Source organism: Nelumbo lutea, chromosome 1 (genome assembly GCF_056320005.1).
Source record: "Nelumbo lutea isolate HS-2025 chromosome 1, American lotus-T2T, whole genome shotgun sequence".
In the NCBI taxonomy this organism is placed as follows: Eukaryota; Viridiplantae; Streptophyta; class Magnoliopsida; order Proteales; family Nelumbonaceae; genus Nelumbo; species Nelumbo lutea.
Genome location: NC_142684.1, coordinates 152516171 through 152541783, shown reverse-complemented (window position 1 = coordinate 152541783; position 25613 = coordinate 152516171). Strand labels below are relative to the sequence as shown.

Sequence of the window (25613 nt, the reverse complement as noted above, 5' to 3'; positions counted from 1 at the left end):
CATTTTAAAGTTCAGAGACCAAATTGTCACTCGAGCCAAAGTACATGGTACTAATTAGGAAATTTCCTTTTAAAAATTTGTGTAACCAAGTCCATTCATTCGTAGTATCATACAAAGCCATGTAGCACATCTTCATGCATTTAGGAAGTTGCTTCATTGCACTAAGATCCCATCTAAATATGCATTTAGTTTTATAACCCTTCATAGTGTTAATCAATTTACTTCAAGTGCTAGCTAGTCTCAATAACTTGGAACAGTTCACATAATATTGAGTCTAGAAATGTAGATATCATACAATAACTTGATTAAAAATACATCAAATAATATTAAGCTTCCATCTACTAAAATAAACTATTTTAGTATCATGAACATCATTTGAGACATATAAAATAAATTGTTTTAGGGGAAAACCCCATAAATTTGCTAATAGAAGCTTAAAACATCATAGATATAACCAAAAGTCCAACATAAATTGTTACCTAATTATTTAATATTTTTGTCTAAATAATAATTTTCTTTCTTCAACTTATCAATTTGTTTTATTTACTTATTTATTGTGGATTAAATTATTAATTAATAAATTATGAAAATACATAAATTTTAGTTTAAAAATATATAAGTTCCATTATAATTTCTAAGATGTCTATAATATGTAATTCAGCATTTTGAATTAGTAGTCACTATGTATTTATATAATTATTTATTTTTTATTTATGTAAATACCAAAAATTAAGAAAAATATTACTTTTGACATCAATTGTTGTTGGATCAATGGATGCGATATTTGATAAATAATTAATAGAAATCATTTAAGACAAAATAATTTGCTTTTATAATTTTTGGATTTTTCTATTTTTTGGAGAAAATGCATAAATCTAATAAAATTCACAAATCTACATATTTTTTTTGCAATTGGAACCCCAAAATGCATGCATTAATTGAACATGAATGATTAAAGAAAAAAAAATTACTTTTATCTTCTTCTTCTTACATTTTTTTTCTTTGGCTTTGTAGGTTGGTAGTGAAGAAAATAATCCCAACTATGCTTGGGACAAACAACACGATGAAAATGTTCTGAAATTTTTGAAAAACCAGTAAAATTCCAAAAGAAAAACAGAGATTTCAGCAATTCATGTAACATATCCTTCAATATCCATCTATGCCCATTGATGCATTGCAATTAGGGATGACAAATTTTCCTCATTGAATTGGGGCCCCGCCTCGAATTGGGCAGGTTTTCCCCAATCTTAAATGGAGATGGGAAAACTTTTTTCCCCAAATCAGGGATAAGGCAGGGATGGGTTGGTATATAATTCCCGAACTCACCTCGAACCTGTTAGTAAATTATTAAAGTACCTCTAGATTTATTATTAACTTCTAAAATCTCCCCATGTTTTTCTCAAATTCCCAAAATTCTAGGATTTCATAATCTTATTTCTAAAATACCCTAAATTCCCATGATCCCATCTCCAAAATGTCCCTTAGTTTTTATGTATTTTTAAGTGATTCCCTCAAGGTGAAAAAAATGTAAAGATTCTCGTCCCGATGAAGAATGGATGCCCTACCCTGAACCTACCCCACCATTGGGGATGGAGTGAGGACGGGATAGAGGATTTTGTCATGGGGTGAGGATGGGAAAGGGTGCCCCACCCCAAACCTGCCCCATTGCCATTCTTAATTGTAATATAGTTAAGACAATATTGGCATACGTAAATATGCCCATCCTTCTATGCATCGAGAATATATGCTTGTATCTGGCCTATCCTGTCGATGTTTTGAATCTTACCCACATGTATCAAATAAAGCCCTTGATAAACACTGTTGCATCTCAAAAGCTTGGATACTTTGAACATTGTTGTCGGTTGGCCTCAACGTGTAACCTGTCAGGTTTGCTTCAACTTAACATCCCATTTATGAAACTCAAAAAAGTTAATAAGAAATGAAAAAAATTATTTATTTTACTTTTTGAGTCTTTCTTTTGCCTTCCTTGTTACTGATGTTTGCACCTCCCATTATTTTCCGCCACAAGAATGGCTTGATGTTTAGGCTGCGTTTGGAAACGATGCAAATAAGTGTGAGTGCAAATAAGTAGTATAAAACGGTTCATATAAAATGTAAAATTAGGTTAGTTTTAAACTAACAAATTTATCTTTTTACCAAACAGATTTTTAGCTGTAATTGATGCAAATATGAATTACAATAAAGTATATGCTTTTATTTATCAAAAGCCCACTTGAATGCAAATTTACTTCTTTTTTTATATACTTTTACATCTTATTATCAATGTGAATATGCATTAGTCTGTTATTTGTCAATGTATAAATGTAATATTGCCAAACACTGGCAAAAATGAATCGGAGTGCAAATTTACCCTAAACTGGGATTTACACTCCATTTACATTGTTTCCAACTAAATTTGGGAAGAGTGCAAATACAAATATATACAGTACAAAACCTTGTATATGGTATTTCTAAACCTTGTATTTGCACTCTTCACAAATCGAGCCTAGGCTTAGTTTAGGAAGAGCGCAAATACAAAAATATTCAATGCAAAACCTTATATATATAATATTTTTAATTAAACCTTGTATTTTCACTGTTACATATTTATAGATGCACTCTTCCCAAACTAAGCCTTAGGGATTTAAAACTCATTTGTTAGATTGGGATAGGACCTCTGGTGCCGACAAGGATAGCTACCATTACATCATGAAGGTGGTGGATAAAAAAGCGCTTACATTGAAGAAGGTAGAGAGGGAGCAAAGCTAGACCACCCATTCCTACCTACTCTGTAGAATTGGAAGCTTAACGTTACTCTTGCTTGGTCAAGGAGTTCTGCACTGGTGATCATCTAAATACTCTTACCCACACACAACCTGGCAAGCATTTCATGTTGACCTCTCTATGGTATGCTAATGAAAACTCTCTCCTTTTCTCATGCAAATTGTAAAATTAATATATTATATATATTTTGTTTATGTGTCTCTAGAGGTGTCAATGGACCAGTTTTGGATTAATCCCATCCGGACTAAAATCAATTTACACGGATTAGACGAACCAACAAGACATTAAATTGAACCAGTCCAGACTTCATGGTCCAAAGCATTTATTGGATTGGATTGGACCTGGTCCATCTGGAATGTTGGATTGGGTTGGATTTAGACAATATCCAGTCCATTGATAGAAGATAAGAAAATAAGTGTCAATGGACGAAGTTTGGATCAGGATTAATCTAAATTAAAACAAATTTGAAAAGATTAAATGGTTCGGACATTGAATTGGACCAGTCCAAAATGTTCATTGGATTGGATTGGACCTGGTCCATTTGTAATGGACTCACATTGGGCTAGATCGGATTGGACTAAATCCAATCCAGTTGACACCCCTTGTGTCTCTAAGTATTAAAAGGATTTTTTCTATTCTTCAACTTACAAAAGGGTAAATTATAAATTAGCACCTTGTATTTTGGAGCTGGTCTTGTTTTAGTACCTGAACTTCAAAACATGCCATTTGCAATACCTGAACTCCCAAAAACTTCCAATTTAGTATCTGCTTTTAGCAATTCCTAAGTTATTTGTATCACATGATGATATATGCCACTTCATTTTTTGAAAAAGCCAAAACTACCATTTTTAATATTTTTTAGACCATTTTACCTTGATTGTCTTCCCTAACAATAACAAGAACTGCTTGTCTTCTCTAGTAACAAGGGCAGTCTAAGCCCCCTTTTTAATTGATTGAATAACTAAAAAAGGGATTACAATGACAGCGGTTTAAATCCCTCTTCTCCGGCAATAATGTGGTCTTCTCTAGCGAACCCTAATAAGTACTTTTTCAAATAAGTGCTATTTCTCAAACCACCTATTCGCCAAACATAGCATTAGTGAATTCACTTTCTCCATGACTTATATGAATATGTAATTTATCCAATGTATATCTATACTACCTATAAAAGGGCGAATGCCCCTTCTTTCTGGAATTTTTATTGGACATTTTCTATCACCCTTGTCTAAACATACAATGGACATAAAGAGGGTATATATGTCCTTTACTCTCATTTTAGAAACCGCCCACTTATAATTGTCCGTGAATTATAAATAGTTTTGTCTTAGAGATACTGCCACGTGCAAATACACGTACATGTTTACTAGTAGGGTAAAAGACTTAAAACATATCCTAAAGTTTCTTACACGGCTTAAATATACCCTATGGCCATTAAAGACTCTTTTACGCTTCATTGTTCTTCAAAATTTTAAAAGAACAACATAAAGAAAAAAGAATAATTGAAACTTTCTTGGGTTCAACTCATGAATTAATACATTCAGAAAGTTTCTTACACGGCTTAAATATACCCTATGGCCATTAAAGACTCTTTTACGCTTCATTGTTCTTCAAAATTTTAAAAGAACAACATAAAGAAAAAAGAATAATTGAAACTTTCTTGGGTTCAACTCATGAATTAATACATTCAGAAAGACGTGGAGTTATCCACTCAGGATCGCCTACGTTTGAAGCCGGAGGAAATTTTCCATCGGTTCCAATTAAACCATGACATTTCAAAACTAGTCAGATGCAACCCACTATTAACTGAGGCCCATTTGATTCGTAGGAAAAGGGGTTGGAATAGGAATTGGAATGGGCAATTCTGATTCTACCATTTTGGTTGGGCAGAATCGGACTCTCAATCTCATTCTTGTTTGAATGGCATTCTCCCATTTAAGGGAATGGCCATTCTCTGTTCCTCCCTTGGGAATGAAATCTCATTCCTACTAATTCCAGTTCCTATTTTTATTCCTGTCTGAACCAAACAAACTATGGGAATAGACTATTCTGATTCCAATTTTGAAGGATTTTGATTCCAATTCTGGTTTTGATTCTAACTACGAACCAAACGAACCCTGAGTCTAACTTAAGTGTGGGAATTCATTTTTTTCCATCTATTTTAGAAAAATTAATTGCAATTGAAATTGTGATGGTCGGTGGCAAGAGTAGAGTGAACAACGACCATGCTAATCAGCGTTCAGTGTGGTGAGACAATCAAAAAACGAGTTCAGGTTTCCGTGCTCTTCCTTCTCTCTTCTCAATCCCAAGGTTGTGTTTCTTCGTTCCTACTCTGTTATTCTGAAAAGAATAAAGCAAGAAGTGAGAAATGATGGATTTATGATCCTTATTCAATCGGTTACAGGAAGAATTAATGGAGAGGATCCTGGCCCACCTTAGGGGGCCAAGGCCCAATCTGAAAGAACAAGGCAATCGCACTGTAGTGTTGGGATAGTATCAGGCGTTGCAGCTTATCTTGAGCAAGGATTAGGGAGTGTTACATACTTCCACCAGAAGAACTAGGCAGATAAATAGGGTGTTTGGTTTCGTGGGCATTTATTTAAGGGAAATCATCAAAAATTCATCATGAATTTTCAGCATTTCTTTACTCACTAGTCACCACAACTTTTTAAAATATTTAAAACTCACCATGTCACCAACTTGGCGATAAAGAGACTAACAGTTATTAATATATTGCCATTTTAACCTTCATAGAAAAATATAAAATATATACATGTATTTTAATATTTAAACATGAAAATAAGGATAAAGTTCAAAAAATATTTTCAAATATAAAAAAAAGTATAGAAATTGTACACAAAACAAAAAAATATATATATTTTCAAATTATAGAAACTATAGAAATTGAAAAACAAAATCAGAAAATAAAAATTATAGAAAAACACATAAGTTGCAAATAAATAACAAAAAATACAAGAAATTTTATAGATGGTAGAAAATAGAAAAATGTAAAAAAACAGAAATTATAAAAAACATTAGAAATTGAAAAATGAAAAAGACCATTTTCCTTTAACTCGCCATTCAAGGGTGATTTGGTTATAAAAATTGTTATTTATGTTGATATGGACATCTCTGTTATGAAACATTAATGGTGCACTAACGGAAGGTGAGTTTTGGAAAATAAAAACATACTAATATTGTGAGTTTTAAACTTTTGAAAAGTTGTGGTGAGTTTAAGAGAAATGTTGAAAACTCATTGTGAGTTTTAGATAATTTCTCTTTATTTAATAAACGCTGCCACATAGGCACCACTTCATTAGTTCCTCTCTCATACTTTTTAGTACGCATCGAAAATAGTAAAAGTGGACTTCGGTTTCTATGCACGCCTACCATTTAGGGAAATTATTTTTTAAAGATTCCATAGACAATTAGGCATGCTGATGTAAGGTCTAATGGCATCTAATTATTGTAAATGAATGTAATTATTACCTTTCTCTGTTTTACAATCAAATAAAATATAAATGTTAATGAAAAAATATAAGCAGAACCAAACGCCATTAATTGTTATAAGCAATTGTAATTATTACCTTTATTGGTCTTGCAATAAAGTAAAGTACAAATGTTAAATGAAAAAACGTAACCATACAAACACATATTCACATACAAAGAAAGAGATCACCTACCGTTTTAAAGGGTATAATTGTAATTTTCAAAAATTTAAGATCACCTAGCGTCACCTGCTGAGAGTCTAGGGTGAGTTCACACTTGTGGTCACAACAAGATATATTTATTTTTAAAATTTCAGGGCATGTTTCGATTTCTCTGATGTCTAGGGTGAGTTCACACTTGTGGTCACAAGATATATTTATTTTTAAAATTTCAGGGGATGTTTGAATCGCTTTCTGAAAAATCAGAGTATGTTTAAAAGGGTATTTTTGTCATCTGACGTAAATTCAAACATTTCTTCCAACGGTTCACAAACAAACGTTTCCCTCTCTCTCAACACATTTAAATTGGAGCGTCTCTTTCTCTCTCTCTCTCTCTCTCTCTCTCTCTCTCTCTCTCTCTTTACTCCTTACCACTCGGCTCTATCAGAACTCTTTTCTCGATCAGATCTCGAAACTATCATGAAACGAAGCATGGACGTCTCAGAAAATCGATTTTTTGGAGGCATTTCTACCCAAGCGATGCGCAGTCTTCTTCCAAGATCCATCTCTAACAAGCAGAAGACTAACTCTACTTATTTCAAATCCAGATCCGACAGAGAAAACACCCCTCCGCCCGATCCCAACATTCAAATCCATAATGGCACTGCCTCTCCTTCGATTGCTAAAAGATCACCGGAAAAACCAGTGAATTTCCAGAAACAGAGCACATCCGTAGATCAAGAAGTAACCTGTGTTCCTTCTGATCCGTCGGTTAAGGTACTTCGAATTTCGTTTTTTTCCCCTCCAAATAACTTATAATCTTCAAGTTTTGCTTCTTTTGCAATCTCGCGCTCTTGTTTTATTTATTTATTTACTTCGAAGTTAGATTTGACTTTTTTTTTTATTCTTGTGAAATCATTGGTAGATTGTGGTGAGGATTAAACCATTCAATGGTCAAGGGAGACGGGAAGATTGGGCTGTCCACAAAATTTCTTCTAAAGCATTAACCGTTGGGGACCGATCTTTTACCTTTGACTCAATTGTTGATTCGGGTTCTTCTCAGGTAGGAGGACTCAAATCTCCGTATGCATTTGAGTATCATTTTATAGTCTTTCAGTTGTATTTGGATTTGGGAAAGTTTTCATAGCTCAGTTGTTTGTTATATTGCTTTTCTCAGGAAGATGTTTTTCAGTTAATCGGTGTAGCTTTGGTAAAAAATTCATTGGCGGGTTTCAATACGTCGATTCTTTCATATGGACAGGTATTAATGTGTTTTCTCTCTTTGCTTTTACTTCCCCATATTTTCTTATTTATTTCTCCCGTATGAGTTCCATTCATGTTGATGCAACTTTGCTGAATTCTATCACTAGACTGGAAGCGGAAAAACTTACACAATGTGGGGTCCGCCAAGTTCCATGGTTGAGGGACACTCCTCCAGTCGCAACCAAGGAATTGTCCCCCGGATATTCCAAATGCTGTTTTCTGAGATTGACAGAGTATGCTTTTATCTTCATTTCATTTATTTTCTTCTGTTCTTTATTTAAATTCCCAGAATGGGTTCATTTTCATTTCTTCTATTTGCCATTCAGCAACACGAGAACTCTGACGGGAAACAGATAAATTACCAATGTCGTTGTTCTTTTCTGGAGGTACTGTTCTATGATTATTAACGCATACAGTTCAGGTCAAGTAACTGGTCATATTCAATTGATACTTCACCATTTACATATAACTTATTTCTGGATGTAGATATACAATGAACAGATCAATGATTTACTTGATCCAACGCGGCGGAACCTTGAGGTAGAGAGTTTTTTAACTTGTACATTTTAGTCTTGATTTGATTTTGTTCTGATTTTCTTTGTTTTATTTATTTATGTTGTTACTATGGTATCGTTGTTTTTGCCCCATTTGGACCAGATAAGGGATGATGCCAAGAATGGTTTCTATGTTGAGAATCTCTACGAGGAATATGTGACTAGCTATGAGGACGTAGCACAAATTCTGATCAAGGTAGGGCACAGACGACATGCACTTATCTTTACTGGCATCATTGCCCTTGTGTTAAGTGAGAATCCGGAAATGGTGACTGAACTTTAGATAAGATACATTTATGTATAATAATTTTTCTATTTTCCCCCTTGCCTTGCGTCTCAAAGTGTCGCCTCTTACACTGAAACTTTCAGTTGTATATTTCTTCCGGTTCCATTCACTGCACTATTTCAGCTGTTAATTTTGTTTAATATTATGATGCAGGGGCTTTCAAATCGAAAAGTTGGTGCAACAAGCATAAATTCCAAGAGCTCTCGATCTCATATCATTTTTACTTGCATCATCGAATCTTGGTGCAAGGTATAAGTGTATACAGATCCGTTAGTTGTTGCTTTCATTAGTCTTCCTATGATTAGATGCTCTATGTTGGATCACTTATTGTGATAAACTATTGTATGCGTGTATGCTTGTACTGGTATTCTTGTTTATACTAATGGAAACAAAACAATTTCAAAATTTCCAGAGCACCTCATCAAAGTGCTTTAGCAATTCAAAAACAAGCAGAATTAGTGTAATTGATCTTGCTGGTTCGGAAAGAAAAGCACCTGAAGATGCTGGTAGACAGTGTATGAAGGAAGACAAAAATGTGAAGAAGTCTCTTTCACAATTGGGGTATGATTCCATGACCACAATTATGCTCAGTCTATATTACTTGTTTTCATTGTCCAAAATATTTTGATATTTTTTTGAGATTAGGTGGATCAATGGCCACCCAGAGAATGGGGATCGGGTAGAAGATCTCCTGCTCCAAAATTGAACTAGTCAGATTATTGAATATCAGACTAATTTAGGACAGCATGCATCTTGGGTTAATGCGATTGCTTAGCTACTTTGAATTGATAATGAAGAGAAAGTCTGTGACATAATTCATTTCCCTTTTCCTTTATAATATGCTATGGTAGCCTTGAAAAATTAAAGTACCAGATTCAAGACATGCAGGTTCGATTCTACAATCTGTCTACAGCCTAACTTTGTGATTTAAGGCTGTAGATTTTGGCAATAGCAATAAAAATCTTGATAATCCGGCCTTTTCAAGTTTGGATTTTAGAATCCATGTTTTGCATTTTATAGTCCCTTGCTATCACTCCTTAACCTTTAGCCTTATGACAAATAGGTGTACATGGATGCCATCGTTTAAAAATCAATTAATACTTCACATACAAAATTTGCACTCTTTAATTTCCATTAAGGCTCAGTTTGGAAGGAGTACAAATACAAATTTGTAGAGTGTAAATACATACAAAACAATACAAAATACAAGGTTTTACACTCTACAAATTTGCATTTGTACTCCTTCCAAACTGAGCCTTAGTAGTTGGATTTAATTTCCATTAAGGCTCAGTTTGGAAGGAGTAAAAATACAAATTTGTAGAGTGTAAATACATACAAAATAATACAAAATACAAGGTTTTACACTCTACAAATTTGCATTTGTACTCCTTCCAAACTGAGCCTTAGTAGTTGGATCCTTCTTTCTTATATTCTCTAAGTAAACAGACTTGGTTGTATTTGGTTATTTCTTTTTCAGAATAGCCCAATAACCCCCTTTTCTGCGACATCTGCAGGCACTTGGTGAATATTCTTGCAGAGGGTGCTGAATCTGGGAAGAAGGATATTCCATACAGATCTTCATGTTTAACACATTTACTGCAGGAATCACTTGGAGGCAATGCCAAACTCACAGTTATCTGTGCCATTTCGCCAGATGTCAGGTAATTCAGAACTTCATGGTTTACACATTTATATTCTGCTGACAGGAATTCATTACCTCTATGCTCATTGGGTGTAGGAGAAGGTGCTTCAAATTGGTTGACCCAATTGGATGATCTTAACAATTTGTGATTGCTAATATGAGTCATGTTTGTTTACTTCATTCTAATTAGGTATATGTGTTCTGATAAAATAAACAAATTCTAAATTATTTTCCATCACATCACTTACCCCGTCCATGTCATCCTGTGCTCCTAAAGTCTTGCAAAAAATGGTCCAGTTTTTCCTCGATGCACATAATCTTCCCAATTTGACTCCCTTTGACTGGATCGATTATCACTGCTGCCGTTCTTAACTAAATTCCATTTGTCAAGAATTAAGCGTAGGATCCATGTCATTTCAAGGTAGGAAAGCTCATAGGCATGTTTCTTGTAAACATTTTGATCCCAGCATCTACCTTTCTTTTCCCATCCATGCCATCCTATGGCTTTTGTCATGCAATTGTAGAACCATCTTCATAGTCTATCACACGGCTAAACTTTGCGCAATATATGCCTAAAACAATGTCCTGTCCTTGTAAAATGCAGATGCAAAGGTGAAACACTAAGCACACTAAGGTTTGGACAACGAGCAAAACGCATACAGAATGTGCCAGTGATAAATGAAATAAGAGAGGATGATGTAAATGATCTTAGTGACCAGATTCGTCAGCTAAAGGTTTACTTTCTCTACTGGGGTGATACCTAAATTATCTGATCTATGTTTGTTCTAATCCAAAACCATCAAATTTGTTTATTTCATGGACTGCAGGAAGAACTTGTAAGAACAAAGTCAAGCGTGCACAACTCAATTGGTAATCAAAGCGGATACTTTAAGGGGAGAAATGCTCGTGAAAACTTGAACCAGCTGAGGTTAAGTCTTAACCGCTCTCTAATCTTACCTCGCATAGACAATGACTCCGATTCTGAAGAAATAAATGTTGATGAGGAGGATATAACAGAACTGCGTGTTCAGCTAGAAAACCTGCATGATTCCTGCAAAGATAACTCAACAGAACCATCTGAGGAAAAAATTCAGATCCAGTTGTCTTCCTGTAAAGGAAGTTCTGAGACAGAACTTGATACAAGCCCCTCCACTGAAGAATGCAACATTGCAAAAACTACCATCAGGCAATCTGGGACAGAACAGTCCCACAAGGATAATTGTGGATCTTTGGAGAATCCTCCTGCTCTGTCAGATACTGCAAATATGGCTAACCCTGCATTGGCAAACAGCCTTTTGATCAAACCATGCCAACGATCTGCAGTCCTCCAGGATCCAACCTTGTCCGAGTCTCCTAAATTTGTAAACACCCAGAAGAAAAGCATGGGCAGAGTGTCAGATCTATTGGCATCTGAAAACCACACATCAGAGAGTCCCAAGTTTAATCCGGAAGTCTTGAGACAGTCACTTAAAAGAAATGATCATGTTTGTTCTTCCTTGCGGGCAAGCAACATATTCTCACCCACTGAGTCCTTGGCTGCCAGCCTTCACAGGGGCTTGCAGATTATCAATCATCATCAAATGAACTCGGCATCAAATAAGTCATCGATTTCCTTCTCTTTTGAGCACTTGGCGCTGAAACCGAGACAAGAAGTTGACAAAGCTGATGCAGGTGTTCAGACATTGCCAGAAGTGCAACCATCTCTTGATGGATCCACTGTTTATTTCCTGTGTGCCTCTTGCAAACAAAAAAAGTTTAATGGTTCAAGCAAAATCCAGGATAACTTTAATATGTGGATCATGCCAGTAGAGAAAGCAGGGATTGATCAATCAACAACTGAAATGCCTAAAGTAAGCTGAAGTTAATAAGCATTTTTTAGATTTTCAGAATCCTCCTTTTGGTTGTTTATTTTGTTTTAATCTGACTCCTTTTCTATTAATCAGGACATCGAAATGGTTTCATCAACAGACACGGTAAGAGAGAAAGATCTTGAAAATCTTTGTGCAGAACAAGCAGCAAAAATCGAGCAACTAAATCGACTGGTGATTAATTTTGAGAACTTTAGACTATGGAATGCCTATATATAAGCTCTTGTACTTTAAGTAACATTCTAAATATCGCAGGTTGAGCAATACAAACTCGAGAGAGAACACAGTTCCACCGCAGAACAGGGTCAGGTTATCAGTGCTATTTGTCCTGAGGCCTTAACAAATGATGAACCGAAATTGTTGGAAAACAATAATAAGGTGGGCATTCTTTCACTCTTTTTTTATCATTACTATTCAACTGAGTCTGCCCCCTTCAAAGTTGTTCTGGAATCTGGACCATTCTGGCATCATAGAGATTGCCCCATCTTTTCCGGAACCTGTCTACAACATGGATACGCTTCAGTTTTATGAATATCCTGTTTTTTTTTTCTTTTTTTTTTTCCTGTTTGTGACGGTTGATATTTGCAGCTTCTGAGGTACAATCAAGAGAACCCAGAGAAATGTGAGCCAACGGAGCTAAAGGAAGAGATTGATCATGAGTTTAGAGAGGCGTTCTTTGACATAAACGAGAAAGAAAAGCTTCTTATGGAAATTCAAAGTTTAAAGAGGAAATTGCAGTCATATGCAAATTCTTCCTTGGACGAATCAATCGAGAGACAAAGTTCCTCTCTGTTATTACTATCAAGCCAACCAAGAAATGTAGATTCCCATGGCAAGAGTGATGAAGAAATTGATAAGGAAAGACAGAGGTGGACAGAGATGGAGAGTGAGTGGATATCTTTGACCGATGAACTTAGAATTGATCTTGAATCAAAACGTCGGCATGCTGAAAAGGTAGAGGCGGAATTGAGGATAGAGAAAAACTGCACGGAGGAGTTGGATGACGCACTACAAAGGGCTGTCCTAGGCCATGCTAGAATTGTTGAACACTATGCTGAGCTGCAAGAGAAGCACAACGAATTGCTTGGAAGGCATCGGATGGTCATGGAAGGGATTGCTGAAGTGAAGAGGGCAGCCGCAAAAGCAGGAACCAAGAAGGGTAGTGGTTCTCGTTTTGCCAAGTCACTTGCTGCAGAACTTTCAGCCGCGAGAATGGAGAAGGAGAAAGAAAGGGAATACTTGAAAAAGGAGAACAGGAGTCTCAAAATTCAACTTCGAGACACTGCAGAAGCTGTTCATGCTGCTGGGGAACTCCTTGTGAGATTGAGGGAGGCAGAAGAAGTTGCCTCTGTGGCAGAAGTAAGTAAACAAAACTACTTTTCATAACACAGGATGGTTGCTCATATGATTAAGGTTCACCATATAGGCATGATGTGCCATGGATGACCTGAAACCCAACCTGATTGGGATCAAACTCCTTATAAAAACAAACAAACAAACAGTTTAGTGTTTTTCTTCCAATGGCAAAGCTTACACTTAAGATGAACTTCATTTTCCTCGCTTGTGCAGGAGAACTTTATGAGAGTTCAGGAAGAGAATGAGAAACTAAAGAAGCACATGGAGAAGTTGAAGAGAAAACACAAGATGGAGATGGTCACCATGAAACAGTACCTTGCAGAGAGCCGGTTGCCAGAATCTGCTTTGCAACCACTATACCAACAGGATTCTGATATAGCAGACAGCAAGACAACTCCATTTCCCGATGATGATCAGGCATGGAGAGCTGAATTCGGATCAATATATCAAGAGCGTTATTAATTAATTCGGATCAATATATATGAGTTCTGCGAGACAGTTCCAGTTCAAACCCAACTTTGCCACTCAGCCTGCTTCTGACCCTACTTGGGTTGGAGCAATTAGACGGATTACATGTGATGGCCACCAGTTGGCTTGATTTGCTTTGGTGTGGAAGAAGAATGTTGTTTGTGTTTTAGTCTCTGATCTACTTACTATAACAAAGATGTCATTGTATGCTAGAATTCTTTGAAAATCTGCAATTCAATCTCAACTCTCACTCTATGAAAACTATTTTCATTCAATTTGCAATTCAATCCTTATAAGTTGGTTCTTTTTATCGGGTTGGGAATTTCCTGGGGGTAATCCGTAATCATAGGGAAAAAATGGTCTTCTTTCTAAATTCAACGGCCTGATTCACGCAACACGCAAGGAGAGCTCCGTTGACAGCCCAGACTGCCCAACGTAAGACAGCCATGGTTTTGTCGGTAATCGTTTTGAAATCTCCCTCTTGGACGGATTCTAAAATATCTACGGGTTTTTGTACATCTTCGTCAATTCACACTCACAGCAAAAGAGTCTATACATACTCAAGGAACGGAGCAATCCTAGTGGTTGACCCATTGAGATCACTTGCCTCCGCCTTCAGGTGTCAAATAGTCGTGCTTGCCACGCGGCTCTTATCAAGCCATTGGATTGTGGGCCATTTTCCTTCTTTAGATGGGCCCATATATATCTACTGTAAAACGTGTACTACTGAAGGAGATAAAATAAGAAAATGGAGTTGACAGAGGCCATTTTTGCATCGTTACAGGGAGAGAGCAAAATACGGTGAGGACTGAGGAAGTGAGGATATGGCAAACGCGGCTTCTCCGAACCCCGACGCTGACACTGAGATCGACAATAACGATAGCCCTATTCCTTCAGATGGTCTAATTCCTTCTGTGACCCCTTTGGTTTGCCTTCTGAGGTTCGCCGGCGACTCGGCAGCTGGTGCTTTCATGGGTTCAATATTCGGCTATGGTTGGTTCTATCTTCTCTTATCTTCTTACAAAAATTAATAGCCATGTAATATACTTTTTCTTTTTTTGGTGGATTTGGTCCTCTCTTATTTTATTTCTTTGTTGTCTGTTGCGTTCTAGAGTGCTGTCCTTTAGAATGATCCATTCCCGTGGACTCAGTTTGGAAAGAGTGCAAATACATACAAAATACAATGTTTTGCACTCTACATATTTGTCTTTGTACTCCTTCCAAACTGAGCCGTAGTTAAAAATGGTTTTCCCCCTCCTTTTTTGATGGCTTTGTTCAAATTCCTTGAATTGGGTTTTCGGATATACTTTACATAGTGCATGTGAAACAAATACTTATGGTTGTTACATTGCGATTGCAGGATCAATCTTTTTATATGCGTTGTGCATCAGAGTTGATGGGCAGTGCTCTTTGTTTTGTTAAAAAAAAACGTGTAAGATCCTGAAAATTATGTTAAAAAATGCAAATGATTGTATTTGCACTAGTCTCACGAATAAGAAAGTGATCTCCTGTGCCCAGTGAAGAGGGGAAAACTGAAAATGATTGTAGACCTATTACTAAGAAGTAGTTCAAGAATGCATTAGGGTGAAACTAACACTTTTGTCCTGATTATAATTTCTTTGTAAAGTGAAGCTGGAAATGCTTATGCCAAATACCTTGTCAAGAATTAATCTTAGATTATTGAGTCATCTCAGGTTGATTGCTGCCCGATATGAGGTGTACCATGTTGTTTGAGATCCAACTCAATGCAAATCATACAATGTATGGATTTCAGATTGAACAATCTTAAGTCCAATGAATTCTAGATGACTGACTAATTAATTGAAACATGTTCACATTTGACAAGTGTTTGATAGGGACCCTTGGAACCATTAGGACCTGGTGGTGCATTCAGAGGTTCAGGATAGGGGGATTGTCCTGCTGTTCTGCGGCCTGATTGCAATGGTGACTCCATTAGAGAAAAGAGTGCGTATTGCTTATGGCCTTAAGTTGATGTTCTTATCAGGTAATGAGTGAGGTAGAGTGAGACTCCCAGTTTGTCATTGGATGGATGCTAGATGGTTTTGGTAGTCCATGGAACTGTATACATTTCATTAAGGAACCTAGAACTTTGGATTCCATAAGGAGCACCTTATTAAGATAGCTGTGAAGGTTAACCAATTTGATGGCAGAGATGCTTGCTAGAGCAAGGTTTTGAGAAGTGAGATGTATTGGTTGTCTTTTACTCTGGGCTAGTCTTTTGCTTCTTGTGGAATTTGTTTTTGCACTTATGACGATGGCCTCTATAAATATTCATTGATTTAACTTAACAGTTAACACCTAGAATTTGAGAGCTGTTTCAACATTGAAGTTTTTGTCTTTCGAAGCATATTTTTAAGTGGTTGTCTTGCAGAAGGAAAATAAGACTATGCTCTTTAAGGCTTAGCTCTCACTTACGAACTATTTCATGCACTTTGGAGAGTTGAAAGAAGGATAATTTTTGAAAAAGAAAAAGGAATTCTTACTAATTCATGTAGTTTCTGCTAATAGCCTTGCTGACTCTCTTGCAAGGGCAGGGACTAGCTTGATAACATTCTCAGTCCCTTGAGCTCTCTGTGTTGAGTCAGCCTTAGGTTGCTCAGTTCATACAGTGAAAATTGATGGGCTGTTTTTTTTAATTTCCTCTTACATATTTATAAAACTTTTTGTTTTCTGTGGCACCACTAATCAAACAAAAATATGGCGAAAGACTAACTTGTAACATTCTCAGTCCCCTGAGTTCTCTTTATTTTTTTTTATAAATGCCCTGAGTTCTCTTTATTTAGTCAGCTTTACACTGTTCAGTCTATACAGTGAAAATTGGTGGTCTTTTTTTAACTCCTTACACTAATAAAACTCTTTGTTTGCTGTGCGCCTGTGGCATCTACAAGCAATCAACCTAAAAATGTAATATCAATAAGGGTAATGGGAAAAAACTTCCTTAGTATGCCAATATAGAAATTATCAAAATTTCACCTAAAAATGTAATCTTCCCTTGTTCATGAAGACATTTGTTTACTATTAGAATTTTGTGCACTCGCAAATGCATTATAGGACATGTATTTCAGGTACAGGGTTGCTCAAAAGGAAAGGCTTTAAAGGATCTTTTGCAGAGGCTGGATCTTCTGCCAAGGTAATAGTCACTATTATCGTGTTTAATTTTAGCTTAGGGGATGATGTTAGAGACTATTATTCTCCCTATTTTAGATATGTGCTATTATGAGCTCAAGTTTTTGTTTTCTGTACTTTCATCAGACATTTGCAGTTTTATCTGGAGTTCACAGTCTAGTTGTCTGCTTCTTAAAGAAGCTGAGAGGAAAAGATGATGGTATGGCATCAAACCATGGAATTACTGGTCCAATTTACATCGTTTCTTCTTTCTAATGAAACCATGCTATTCTTCTGTAGTCATAAATGCAGGGGTTGCTGGATGCTGCACGGGTCTTGCTCTAAGTTTTCCAGGTTCTTGCATGTTTTCATATTTTCATATATAGTATGTTATCTATTGCATATTTCTGCATATCAGGTTTTTAAGGAACCTGAATAATCAGTGTTTTATCTGACATAGCAGTTTCCTTGGAATTCCCCTGCTAAGCATTGATTAGTATTTATGACCATGCATTATATTCAGCGTTGCATATGCATGGGTGTAGACACAGGAGTTGATATTCCCTGCTCACCGACCAACAAACGTATGCATAGTTAGTCATTGTTAAACAATGGCATGTATTATCAATCAGGCATTGTCATACCTGTAGAAAATTCTGGCCATGCCCTTTGTTGTGTCATGGTGATAACGTTATATTGTTGAAAGATGGACTTTTATTATGTATTTTTTAAATTGTAAAACAAGCAAGGGAAAATGCTGATCAAAAAGAAAATAAAAAAACAAGGGAAATAAAGAAAGAGATGAAGTAATGCTGAAGAATTTGTGAGATTTTAAGGTGCAAACTGCCCTACTTTAGGAGAATCCGTGCAACACAGTAGGCCCAAGTCATCAATTTGCGTTGTGAAAATGCTACATGCTATTTAAGATTTTCTGAAAGCATGATGTCCTTGACAATTGTTGCATTCACTAAAGCAACAAGTGGTGGATTTATGTTTTCATCATCCATGATTGCCAGCATTTTGTATTGAGATTTACTTCAACTGCTCCTGTTGGCAGGTGCACCTCAGGCTCTTCTCCAAAGCTGTCTCACCTTTGGAGCATTTTCGTTTATTATTGAAGGACTTAATAAGCAGCAGCCAGCATTGGCACACTCATTATCAATGAGGAACAGAGGGACGCCTAATGTTCTTCCTCCATTTACTCTCCCCCTTCCTGATGACTTAAAAGAAGGCTTCTCTGCCTTCTGCCAATCATTAAAGAAGCCCAAGAGAGATGTGCGACTTCACACTAATTACATTTGTAATGAAGTGCCTTTTCTTGTTCGTCATCATTATCCAGGATAGTTTGTCTAAGTATCAGTTCAGTTCAGTTCACAGAGAGAGAGAGAGAGAGAGAGCGAGTTGCAAGCTGAATCTGAAATACTTTTCTATGTGACTCCTCATGCTGATGTATCTTTGAATTATATGCTAAAAAGGAACTATTCTACCTGGGATTTTGATGAAGAAACTATTCAAATTTTCAAACAGGATTGCCGAATTTATGGTGCAAACCAAAACCAGATGCCAAATTTAGGAGCAACTCTAAACTGGACGTTAAGTTTGCATATAGTTCATATCACCTTGTGTTACTGACTCTGAGTTGCCTACTCACCCTTATTTGCAATTAGTGGTGTAATGCTGGCCCTGCCATGCTTGCAGACGGGCTTTGGCAGGTCGTGCTTGCTCGGCACGAAACCCCCAAGAGGGGTGCTCAGCACGGCCCAAGGCCTGAGTTTAGGCCGTGCTGGGTTGTGCCAGGCTATGGGTGGCATATAGTTTTTTAAGGGAAAATTCCTGATTAGTACCATATACTTTGGGCTTAGTGCCACTTTGGTCTCGAATTTTAAGATGGGACAAGTCAGTATTTGAATTTTCAAAACATGCCAAATCCAGGACTTGTTGTTAATTGGTCTGTCACCCAGCCCTTAAGAGACATTTGAAAATGCACAAATGCCCTTCAAGTGTTATTTAATTCTCTTTATCAACCATTAAAACATTGATAAAAAATGAATAGTTTCAAATCCTTCTATTTTATTCAAGAAAGTTGGGATCATGTTTCATTGGGTATTCTGGTAATTTCAATTTTCTTGAATAGATGAAGCAAGGATTTGGGACTATTCATTTTTAAAGTTTAGGGACCAAAGTGGCACTAGGCCCAAATTATAGGGTATGGATGAGCAAGAAAAACCGAAAAATTGAACCAAACCAAAAAATCAATCGAAATCAAACCAAAAATTCAGTTAACCAAATCGGTTGGTTTAGTTTCAATTAACCAATATAGAAAATCGGTGGTTAAGTGAATTGACCAATATACATATATTTTATATATACTTATGTATATTATATGTTTTTTATATATTATAAATTAATAAATATGCATTATATGTAAATATATATTTATATTATTTATTATTTAAAATATAATATTTTATATATTTTTATAATATACATTGTAAAAACAAAACAACCGACGAACCGAACCACCGATTAACCAAAATGGTCAATCTCTTAACCGATTGACTTTGGTTCGATTCAATTTCGATTACTGGTTTTTCATAAATCAATGGTACTAGTTCGGTCTCAAAAATAGGCCCACGGTTTGGTTAACCAAACCTGAGCACCCCTAATACAGTGTACTAATTGGAAATTTTCCCTTTAAAAAAAATAATAAATAATAAAAGATTAAAATAAAAATAAGAAATTGAAAAAAAAAATCTTAAAATTTTATTGATAAGAATTATATTTCATTGGAATCATCAAAACACCAGCACTATTGTCCGAGCGATGCACCGATGCCAACAAGAGCCTCTTTGGGATTTTCACTTTCCCCGTTAGAAAGATGGGATGTGTTGAAAACTTGAAACTAGAAATGCATCAATTTTGGGGATGTTTGCTAACATGGCGTCACATTCCCGTTTTCGCACCACATCGGATATTCCCATTTGGTGAAAGTCGTTTTAACTTGAAATGAAAACACAGGCATGCATGGAAGCAATTAGGCTGTATTTGGTTTGTAAAGGTTTCCTTGCCTTTTCCTTCCTTTCCTTACGTTTTCCTTCAAACCAAACACAGCCTTAGGGAATCCTCTAGTGGTTGATTCTTCAAATTGGGTAGGGAAGGGGGACATGGGATTTCACGCTTAAACGTTTATGCTAGCAATTTGTATTCTTGTATTTATATCATGTTTAGATAAGAATATTCAGATATAAATACAATACGATTAATTAATTGTGTTAAATTTTTAAACACAAATATGACCTATGACATGACCCACATAATTCAAATTAGTATGATTAACATTCTTAATTTTTTACTAAATAACACATATAACCTAAATTAACATAAACCCAACATCATTAACCTATTTAAATTAAATAATAAATAAATTTACATAATAAAATGAACATTTGATCATTCATTATCCAAACAAATTCATAAAAACCATCCAATGCCATACTTATTTACCATAATAGTATTTCATCCAAATGAACATTTGATCATTATTAACCTATTTAAATTAAATAATAAATAAATTTACATAATAAAATGAACATTTGATCATTCATTATCCAAACAAATTCATAAAAACCATCCAATACCATACTTATTTACCATAAACCCAAACCCACAAGCTTAGTGTCGTGTTTAAATCATATTCACATAGCATGTCAAATATTGTTAACCCTTCCTTTAATGCAATGCCACACTCTTCCAAGTACCAAATAGGGTTGATTGTTTTCATCAGATTGAAAGGCATGTGCAATTTTCATTTGGAGGAATTACGTTTATTTCAAATACAGGATATCAAATGGCTTTCAAAATGAAACCCTGTGTACTAATTTCTTCTAAATAGCAAATACAAATCTACTATACCTGGTTTTAAACAGTCATGCCCAATAGATCCTGAAACAACACATTCTGCATGGTATCGTCTGGTACAGCAGTTATGGGTAGGGACTGTGGCATTGCATTTGGCAAAAGGTCATTTGTGGCGTCCACTATTTCATCAGCAACAGCACAACTGCGCAAGTAGTTGCATCAGTTTTAGCTCTTTTTCGCCTCAAAAACTTTGAGATTGAAGACAGTTAGTTTAGAATGCGTACTGGAAATTTATTTTTGGATATGGATGGCAACGGGGAGGGGCTTGTAAATTCTAGATCCTATCTGCCTTCCTAAACCTCTCAACCCGTATCCACCCCAAGACCCGTAGTGAGTTGGTTGGATTTTAAAAATCCAAACCCTCCCTGCACATGAAAATGCAAAACCCTCTCCGATCCTACCCTCCCTAAATTCAAGGGTAGGGGTGGGTTGGGTTTAGAACCCATATCTAATTTCCTATTATTTATTGTCATATATAAGCAATATATAAGTAAAATAACACAAGTATATAACAAAATTTCCAATTATTTGATCAACACATTCAAAAAAACAAAAATAACAATTATCATTTACATAAAATTAAAAATAATATTAAATTCAATACCTAGTACATAAAGTTTACAAGCTTTCCAACAATATGCAGGTCGAATAGGGTTGGGTTTAGCCTAATACGGTACCTGTATGGGTTGTAGAATCCCAAAGCCCATCCTTCAAGCAAAAAAAACCCGCCCCATCGGGGAGGGTATGGGCAAGTACCCACCGGGTAGGGTAGAAATTGTCATCCCTATTTTTTGAGGGTTATTCAAACAGAAGTGATCTTTCTGGAAAATCTCTTGCCAAACCAAGTTCTGGGGCACTCCCCTCCCCTCCCAGCTCTCAACCCTCAAGACACTGTTCCATGCTTGCCTCCCAACCCAACTTCAAGCTTTTCTTCACTCTGAAAATTATAGAACTCTGCCAAGTAATCCAGAGCTTCAGAGTTTTCATTGCAGACCTTCCAAAGTGATGCAACCTCTCCCTTAGAGACAGTACCCCAGTCCTCGCAATCATCGAGAAAGCCCAATAACTTGGAATAAAAAGAATCATAGTTCATCAATATGAAGGGAACTGGAAGCTCTGAGCCAATCCTGTTTAGCTGAATCAAGGTTAGAATCTCAAACACTTCATCTAGTGTACCAATCCCACCAGGAAGAACGACTACAGCAGTCCGATCTGAAACAGTACCCCGCACAGCGGCGTCTACCAGCGCATGTTTCCTTGAAGAAAAAAACCTGCATTTCTGAACAGTTCATGTAACTAGATTGCCCAATATCCAATTCCATTAGCATGTTGAATTTTATTTACCTGCAAGTAAAATAAGTGTCAGACGGGAGGTAAGGATGAATGCTTGTGGATGTCCATTGATTAGCTTCTTTGCCTATCTTAAATCCACCAACTGGCTTTCCTGCTTGGAGAGCACCTTTAGTAACAGCATCCATGAGCCCAGGACCAGCTCCTGTCCATGAGGTGCAATCCAGAAGGTTTGCTATCTGCAGAAAATAATTTCATGGTTTTATATCCACAATAAATGATTTTCTTATTCTTTCATCATTTTGACAAACACATCTATAATTATTGTATGAACTTTTGGGTATGAAACATTTGTGCATTTATAAAACCAGCACAGTGCAGATGTATACCATCATCATCCTTGTCCCAATTATATGGGTCAGCTACCTGAATCCTATTCCACCATTCTATTCTGTTCAGTGTCATATCCATTGTTAAATTATGAGCCCTTAGATTATTTCTTACTAATTTAATTTCATATCCTCTGCACACGATCAATATAAAGTGGTTCACCTCTCTTGCCAGCTCCAATGCTTGCATGTAATGTGGATGATCTTGCCCCAATCTTGACGAACCCAGATATACAGCTCCTCTCCCAAGCTTTTGTATGAGTTCATAGCATCTTTTTATCTCCATTCTCACCTTTTAAACAATAAAACTGGACTGGTAAATAAAATGCATAAAGGATCTTCCTCTTTTAGCATGCTTTTTTTGTAATAGTAAGAAATGACTAATCTTACTACCTTTATAGACAACATAGCAGATATGGTTGCGCATGGAAAAGCAAGAAAACCCCAACTTACCTCATCTCATAATAAGTCCCCAAACAGGGAGAACTAAATTGTTTTTGGAAGGACTAAATAGACCATCCCATTCTCAAGACTATAAGAGTTGTTTCCTTCTGGAAATTATTCTAGGCTAAAAAGGGTGTCTGAAAAGATGGCAACTGCAGCAACCCTGAGAGCTGCACCTCATTTACAAAGGTGAGGTGGCTGGTTGAATGACCTCATCAGCAATAGAACCATCTTAAGAGCTTGGTTTTGTGTCCAAACAAGTCCAAGATCCCCCAACAATTTGGTGATACTCCAGAATTCATCACAGCATTTCTTACCGCAAGTATGAATCAATGTGACTGATTTACCATGCAGCTGTATTATCACATAAGCTTACTAATCCATATTAAATCATTCAGTTCAATCATTTGCATCTGCATAAAAGGAAATACAAGATGTTGCTTTGACTCTGTAAAAGGAATACAGAGTTCTGGTCGCACTTATGCACACAGACATACACAGAGATTCCTAAATGTCAGCTGGTCACCACATACACACATGCACGCACACACACACACACAAAGATTCCTAAATGTCAGTCGCTTTCTGGATTCTTCTTGCCATGTTTTTTGCAACCAAAGCGTGGAGTATGGAAAGTTGTGGAAATGTATTTCCATCTCCATCAGACCATCACATGTTTACGTTACCATAAAAATCTAGAAATGGTCCAAATCCCTGTCTGTGATGATTACAGCTTACAAGAACACACAGTAAATCTGTAAAGATTTAATATAGACCAGTAGAGAAACAAAAGGACTTCTATCATACTAGATGGTTTAGAAGTTGACTTGTTGCTTTGCTGGCCCAAAAATTCAGCATCTGCAATACACATTCTGTTTTCATAATACATCATTTGAAAGTCATAACCTTTTGTCTATTTAACTTTGCCTATTTCAATATATACAATGGGATTAGAGTGGCAAGCTAGGAGCTTCAAATGCAAATAGGATTTTGGTATAGTTCAACTAGAGAACTGAGATGTAAACAAATAGTAATGGAATTTCCTTGAAGCCTTTATCTAAATTGATCTGAAATAAATCCAATTATATTATAGTTGTATTTACGCTTTCTTATAAGTATTTGTCTATAGTCATCCTTCTAGAACTAGATAAGCTTAATGTGTGCATTGTATACTCAACTCAACTAAGCCTTGTTCCATTTATCAAAAAATCTAAGCCTTATTCCAGCTACATGAATCCTATTCCACCATTCCACTCTGTTCAATGTCATGTCAATTGTTAAATTACAGGCTCTGAAATCATTTCTCACTACTTCAATCCATTACAATTAAGGTAATATGGACATGAAATATACTAAAGCTGAGAATTGTTCTTTCTTTTTTATTTTGGCTTGTAATAGTATATCAAAAAGGGTATTTTCCATACAAAGGAATATATGGTACTGCATTCTCAGTTATTTTTGCCTGGTAGAGTAAATTCATTTTGGTACAGATGAAGTTCAATTTTCAATATTGAAGAGATTATTCACCCACTTTTATAGTTCTCTAAAAAGGGTCCTTGGAATTCTATTAGAAACGAAGAGAGTAACTTAATTTCCACAATTGAACAAATGGGTTTTCCCCGAAACTAAAATTAAACAAAAAAGTATATCAAAATTTATCAAAAATAGAAATTGAAAGATGAAGAGGAAACGCAGAGATTAGGGTACCTCATCGGGGCTTGTTCTGTCCTCAAAGTCAATAGGTTGACGCTTGCATAGTAAAACTCTTCCTGACGGAATCGACCAATAAGAAGAATTGAGTTTTAATGTCTGGACCTGCCTCCCATTTCCAAAATGGAAGTTTACCATCCTCTGATGAGTGTTGCTGAGTAAACCATGAGAACTCATAAAACCAACCATCGAGAAACCCATTTTCAGTTCCTCCAAACTCGGTAGATATGGATTTACTTGTACGAATCAATTGATCTTCTTTATTTGTTTCCAGATGGATGGCTTCCCTTAACTTGAATTACCAACTCCAGGGGCAACGCTCGATGCTGTATAAAAAAAAAAAATGTCCGTCCTACAAATTGAAGTTGGATTACATTCGGGGCTCGGGGGAATAGAATAGGATTCAAACTTTCCTGGAGAGTTGCCGCTGTCTGCTGAAAAAGGTCTAGAGCACAAACGATTCCATTCCAAGGCACTCCAAGTTGCAGCGCCGCGACGGTATATTCTCCACAGAAAAGAAGGGCAATTAGGTCTTCTTACTCCTACTTACGAAGACAAAGAGAAGCGGAGACCGGAGAGACTAGACATACGACGGCTAGGGGTGTCTACGGTTCGGTTAACCGAACCATGGCAGTTTTTTGTAAACCGAACCGGTGGTATCGGTTTTTCCAATTCTCCAAACCGAAATCGAACCGCTACCACTGGTTAACCGGTCCACCGGTTCGGTTCTTTGGTTTTTTATATTTATAATATATATTATATAAGTATATGTATAATATTATATAATAAAAAATAAATGATATATAATATATTATAAATATTTGAAAATTATATAATATATAATATATTTATAAATAGATTATTATAAATA

At 36.1% G+C, this 25613-nt stretch overlaps 3 protein-coding genes across 4 annotated transcripts; 2 read left to right on the top strand and 1 right to left on the bottom strand.

Annotated features, from left to right (window-relative positions):
• Positions 1–6817: 6817 nt before the first annotated feature.
• On the top strand, positions 6818–14140 carry LOC148878436 (kinesin-like protein KIN-12F). Its single transcript, XM_088954500.1, has 16 exons — positions 6818–7205; positions 7354–7491; positions 7606–7689; positions 7799–7924; positions 8018–8077; positions 8178–8231; positions 8349–8441; positions 8685–8780; positions 8944–9092; positions 10046–10192; positions 10778–10907; positions 11001–12023; positions 12117–12215; positions 12297–12419; positions 12630–13400; positions 13611–14140. Exons 1-16 carry the CDS (start codon positions 6909–6911, stop codon positions 13857–13859), a joined length of 3639 nt encoding a protein of 1212 aa, XP_088810626.1. The 5' UTR covers positions 6818–6908; the 3' UTR covers positions 13860–14140.
• A 251-nt stretch (positions 14141–14391) lies between these two features.
• Positions 14392–18515, top strand: LOC148878435 (chloroplastic import inner membrane translocase subunit TIM22-2-like). The gene is made up of 5 exons (XM_088954512.1): positions 14392–14858; positions 16952–17016; positions 17139–17211; positions 17292–17345; positions 18049–18515. The coding sequence occupies exons 1-5, from the start codon at positions 14690–14692 to the stop codon at positions 18333–18335; spliced, it is 648 nt and encodes a 215-aa protein (XP_088810638.1). The 5' UTR covers positions 14392–14689; the 3' UTR covers positions 18336–18515.
• Positions 18516–21418: 2903 nt separating this feature from the next.
• Positions 21419–25298, bottom strand: LOC148878434 (Putative lysine decarboxylase family protein). Of its 2 annotated transcripts, XM_088954478.1 has the most exons (4): positions 24740–25298; positions 22752–22880; positions 22254–22438; positions 21419–22180 (listed from the first exon to the last, which is right to left on the bottom strand). In XM_088954478.1, exons 1-4 carry the CDS (start codon positions 24941–24943, stop codon positions 21793–21795), a joined length of 906 nt encoding a protein of 301 aa, XP_088810604.1. In that variant the 5' UTR covers positions 24944–25298; the 3' UTR covers positions 21419–21792. The 2 variants fall into 2 exon arrangements, with proteins under 2 accessions (XP_088810604.1, XP_088810614.1); XM_088954488.1 differs by lacking the exon at positions 22752–22880 and having other exon boundaries at positions 24740–25292.
• Between the last annotated feature and the right edge of the window lie 315 nt (positions 25299–25613).

Coding starts and splice junctions, on each gene's coding strand:
- LOC148878436 (XM_088954500.1), top strand. CDS start 6,909: ATGAAACGAAGCATGGACGTCTCAGAAAATCGATTTTTTGGAGGCATT. Junction 7,492..7,605: donor TTGATTCGGGTTCTTCTCAG/GTAGGAGGACTC, acceptor TGCTTTTCTCAG/GAAGATGTTTTTCAGTTAAT. Junction 7,690..7,798: donor CGATTCTTTCATATGGACAG/GTATTAATGTGT, acceptor TTCTATCACTAG/ACTGGAAGCGGAAAAACTTA.
- LOC148878435 (XM_088954512.1), top strand. CDS start 14,690: ATGGCAAACGCGGCTTCTCCGAACCCCGACGCTGACACTGAGATCGAC. Junction 17,017..17,138: donor AGGCTGGATCTTCTGCCAAG/GTAATAGTCACT, acceptor TACTTTCATCAG/ACATTTGCAGTTTTATCTGG. Junction 17,212..17,291: donor GCTGAGAGGAAAAGATGATG/GTATGGCATCAA, acceptor ATTCTTCTGTAG/TCATAAATGCAGGGGTTGCT.
- LOC148878434 (XM_088954478.1), bottom strand. CDS start 24,943: ATGGGTTTCTCGATGGTTGGTTTTATGAGTTCTCATGGTTTACTCAGC. Junction 22,439..22,751: donor CATTGGAGCTGGCAAGAGAG/GTGAACCACTTT, acceptor TATTTTCTGCAG/ATAGCAAACCTTCTGGATTG. Junction 22,181..22,253: donor GACACTTATTTTACTTGCAG/GTAAATAAAATT, acceptor TCAGAAATGCAG/GTTTTTTTCTTCAAGGAAAC.